Source organism: Pteropus medius, unplaced genomic scaffold (assembly GCF_902729225.1).
Source record: "Pteropus medius unplaced genomic scaffold, Ma_sr-lr_union100, whole genome shotgun sequence".
Taxonomy (NCBI): domain Eukaryota; kingdom Metazoa; phylum Chordata; class Mammalia; order Chiroptera; family Pteropodidae; genus Pteropus; species Pteropus medius.
The window spans coordinates 259,832-264,208 of record NW_024342469.1 but is presented as its reverse complement, the minus strand read 5'-3'; the positions used below and the strand labels follow the sequence as shown (position 1 = coordinate 264,208).

Here is a 4,377-nt window from a genome sequence, read left to right as displayed (position 1 = left end):
TTGGCTATGCATGCCCCCGAATCTTCCCCTTTCTAGGGATTCTTGCCATCAGGACCCAACTCGATGTCTCCCCCCTTAAAACACTCTACCCACAAAGCTGTTTGCCCAGCCACTTGCCACCCTAGCTTTTCTTGCCCGCCTGTGAACTTCTCTGAAGCATCCCTCTAGCACGGCCCGCCTCCCGTGGCCCAGTTCCAGGTCTCCAGGGACCCCTCTGCTCTGCTTATGCATTTCCACAGGTGAGCAGCTCCCAGCAGGCAGCCCATCACTCCCCAGAAGCAGCTTCTCCAACAAAGGATGAATAAAGGGACCCCCTGGGTCCCCCGCGAAGGGCACATGGACAGATAAAAGTGCCACGAGGTGGGCTGTGCAGGGGCCGCAGGCCTGCAGACCTCACTGAGGCTCGCCTTCACCTGCCCCAGATTAAAACCCAGGGACACAGGCAGTTTCGATCTATATTTTTAATTGGTGGGTGAGTGTCACGGTCACGTTTGTTTTGGGAAGGACGGCACCGGCAGCAGTATGGAGACAGAGTGAGACAAGGAGCGGAGAGGCTGGCGAAGCAGCTGCAGAATCAGACCCGCCCCTAGGGTCCTCTGTCCCTATTTGTCCCTCCAGAGCTGGCATGCCGGGTTCAGCCCTCGCTCAGCACTCTCTGTAGGCGGTGACCACACGCCCCTTGCCTCCCAGAGCCTTGCTGTCTCCGAAACCCCCAAACTGTGTTCCCGTCGCCCTCTCTCCAGCCCTGGCCTGTGAGACTGGAGGCCAGCCAGGGACCTCTGCCAGGAAATCCCCCGGGCGGCTCGCCTCTCTATGCTGTCCAGTGACTCCCTGCGTCAGCAGACGGAGGGCCGACCCTTTCTCTCTGACCCATCCACTCTGTCTGCAGGGCACCCCTCCCACCAGACCCCCCACACCGACCTCCCTGCCGAACTCCACTTCGCTAATACAAATGTGATCACATCACTCTCCCTCCAGCCCACGCTGGTAAAAAACAAACAAACAAATAGAACCGGGAATACCTGCCGATGCCTCCCTACCACCCTGAGGATGTAAACCAAGCCCCTGATCTGCATGCAGTCAATACTCGTGGATTTATTCATCCAGCAAATGTTTATGGAACTCCCACGGTGTGTGTGGCAGGAGGGACGGCGAGTGGCCAGGTCATCCATGATGAGCCCAACGCGCCGAGCAAGACCAGGGCAGGGGAAGACAGACGAGGGTGGACAAATGGACGCAGATGGTCCAAGAAAGGGGATGATGGGCTCATTGTCCCTCTTAGACTGACAAAGAAAAGCAAAGAACCGCTAACACCAAGTCCATTATCAGTTGACTGTGGATTGGCCCAAGCTTAGTGGAGAACAATTTAGCACTAACTGTTTACAAAAACACAGGCCTTCAACCAGCATTTCCACTTCTAAGAAAGTGTCCTGTAGAAACACATCCATAAGCTCACAATAGGAGGGTTCTTCTTCTGGAAATTGCCTGACCACTCATTGGTAAAGGATCAATTAAGTAAGTCACAAAACACCAACCATAAGAAAGTTGGGAGGTCTCTATGTCTATATATATTGTAGCTACACATGCACGTGTGTGTGTGTAATGCACACACAGCGTGCCCCCTCAAAACGCACTAGTGCACATGAGAGGAAGGCAGGGGTGGGCATCCACCCGGACCTGCTAGAGGGGTCCGCAGCGGGTGGCAGCACAGAGGTCTCACTTTTCAGTCTGTTTCAATTTCTTACGGAAATCATTTAGTGCTGGGCAGTGGTGGGGGGAGGGAGAGACACAGCTGCTGGGGGTCTCGCAGTTGCCTCCGTGGGAACTGAATGGCCACCTGCTGTGGACGTGCTGCCCATGCCCAAGGGTCACTCATCTGCCGATTTTGGGGGTGGGACGCCCCCCAGGATGAGACGTGGTAGGTGGAACCCAGCCTGCTTCTGGCCCCCTGCCACTGCCCCGCTCTGAACTGAGTCCTTCTGTCTGGGAGGTTGGGCCCCCACCAGGCTCCGGGAAAGTGTCCCCTCCCAGAAGGCTCTGGAAGCGAGGTCTGGCGGCCCCCAGCACTTCCCGGTGGAGTGGGATACCTCTTCCCATGCCATCGGGTTCAGTCACCCCTTTGCTGCTCCCACAGTGCTACCCCGTGGGCAGGACAGGGTGGGAGGGATGAGTGGGGGCACCGAGGGAGGGCACTGGGCCCGGCGGTATGTCCAGCTCCGCCTTCTCCAGGAAAGACTATTTAGCTCTGGGGTTGCCAGGGACCAGCTCGGTCTGGACCGGGGGCAGGTGCCGGCCTGCCCTCCCCCAACGCGGAGGGCTCCCCACGTGCTGCAGAAGGGTGGCTCTGGGTGGGGGTGGCCCCTGCACCTGCCGGCCCGCTGCCCCGTCCAGCCCCGCTGCCATGGCCTGGCTCCCGGCGGTCACCCTGGGCTGCATCAGCCTCCTCTGCCTGCAGCTCTCGGACGCGCTGCCTCTCCACCAGGGCAGGAGCTGGCGGCCTGCCAGGCCCAGGTGAGTGGGGCCCAGCCCAGCCCGCGCCCTGGCTGAATCCCCAGAAACCAGACTGCCTGGGCATGCCCAGCGTCGGCCCCCAACTGTCTCCAGTGTGCACCGCTCAGAGAACCCCCTGCCCCACCGCCTGCCACTGGAGCTTACCTCATGCCTTCAGCAAGTCCCAAGCAGTGCAATAGCCCCCAAGCCCCCGCCCCCATTCTGTGCCTGCTCTCCTACGGCTCTGTGGAGCAAGCAGCCCCTCAACAGGAGAGGTTTGCTAGCAGGTGGAAGGCTGGAGGGGTCCCCAGGCCTTCCCTCTCTCCAAGGGAAGGGCTGAGAGGGGGTCACTCTGGCTCTGAGTGTGGTGGCTCACAGACGCCTGGCTGCCCTTTGTGACCTGGACTACTGGGATGGCTGAGTAGCTAGGACCCAAGGCCTGAGCTCTGAAGGCACCTAGGGCTTCCCCTGCCAGTGCTCCAGGTGGGAACTGCATGCATCTGGGGGCCCTTGGAAGGCTGGGTCGTGGGCTTTACTTCCTCTGTCCCCGTCTGCAGGGGGCCCCCAGCCTGGCTGTCTTCCAGTAGCCTGCAGCCCCAGCATCCTGCACCCTGGCCCGCTGTCCGGATGCCACGCCAGGCCCTCCACGTGCAGCGGAGCACCGGCCTGGGCCCTGCTGTGGGCCAGCCCCTCCGGAACGGCCCCCGCCGACACCTGGGCCCCCGCAGGCCCAGAGCGCAGCTCCTGCGGGCGGGCTGTGGGCTGGGTACCTGCCAGGTGCAGAGCCTCAGCCACCGCCTGTGGCAGCTAGTCGCATCGGCTGGCCCACGGGACTCGTCCCCCGTGGACCCCAGCAGTCCCCACAGCTATGGCTAGGGGTGGGGCAGCCCATACCTCTGCCTGTTCCAGTTAGACCCTGCACCCCAGTCCCCAGCTCCAGCTCGGCCCGCCAGGGCTCCCACAGACAGCACTAGCTTTACCGGTGGCGCAGGCCCCTTAGATTCCGCCCCCGCCACGATGTCCCCCAGGCCCTGCAGCAGCCAACCTGGAATGGCTCTGGACCGTAGACTCACGGACATGTGTAGCCCCAGGCAGGCCTGTGGGCAGAGTGCTTGTGCCCGGGGCCGTACACGTGCAGAGTGTGCACGCTCAGGAGGTGGCCAGCAGCATGACATGAGGAAAAGGGCTTCAGCGGGGGAGGAGTCTGCCCGAGGACGTGCAGCAGGAGTCAGAGCCCCAAACACCCAGGGCCGCGTCCAGGCAAGCAAGAGAGAGGAGCCAAGGTGGCCCAGCGTGGCCCCCTCTCTGTGGGTGCCCACATTGTCCGATTACATCCAGCCTGGATTGCACGGCTGGCCGCCCAGCTCCTCCGCCCCGAGCTCTGGAGACCCGGAGGGCAGCGGGAGGGGCCCACTGTGGTCCCCGGGGCCAGGGGAGGGAGGGCAGCCTTGCCAGGAACTGTGCTGCTCCAGTCGCAAAGGCCATGGTCACGAAGGAGACTCCTGCCCGGACGCCCTGTGGGGAGCTGGGGAGTGGCAGTGGGGGTTCAAGAGCCACACTGGGGCCTTCTGGGACAGAGCAGGGCAGAATGTGCCCCCCCACCACCCGCCAGGGCGGGGAGGGGCTGTGCGGGGACAAGCTCTTGCAACCCGAAGCTCAGTTTAATCGGAACCACCCTCACGTCAAGGGGATCCAAGGGCGGGGCTCCACAGGCTCCTGACGCCCACTCTGCCCAGTGGGCTTGCCGGGTAACTGGGCAGGGCGCTGGCCGCGGGGATGAGAACAAGGTGTCCGGCCTGTGTGCACAGTCGTGGCGTGTGTCCCTCCAGTGGGCAGTCGGCCGTCTCCAAGGGCTGGCACCCCACGCCACACGGGCAAACACTCATT

At 62.4% G+C, this 4,377-nt stretch overlaps 1 protein-coding gene across 1 annotated transcript; it reads left to right on the top strand.

The window, feature by feature from the left end:
* The first annotated feature begins 2,251 nt into the window (after positions 1–2,251).
* ADM2 (adrenomedullin 2) lies at positions 2,252–3,451 on the top strand. The gene is made up of 2 exons (XM_039863093.1): positions 2,252–2,511; positions 3,048–3,451. The coding sequence occupies exons 1-2, from the start codon at positions 2,402–2,404 to the stop codon at positions 3,364–3,366; spliced, it is 429 nt and encodes a 142-aa protein (XP_039719027.1). The 5' UTR covers positions 2,252–2,401; the 3' UTR covers positions 3,367–3,451.
* Positions 3,452–4,377: the final 926 nt, after the last annotated feature.

What these genes read in the sequence shown, in the direction of transcription:
- ADM2 (XM_039863093.1), top strand. Translation starts at nt 2,402, where the DNA reads ATGGCCTGGCTCCCGGCGGTCACCCTGGGCTGCATCAGCCTCCTCTGC. An exon ending in TGGCGGCCTGCCAGGCCCAG is followed by an intron (nt 2,512 to 3,047) that starts GTGAGTGGGGCC and finishes CCCCGTCTGCAG; the next exon opens with GGGGCCCCCAGCCTGGCTGT.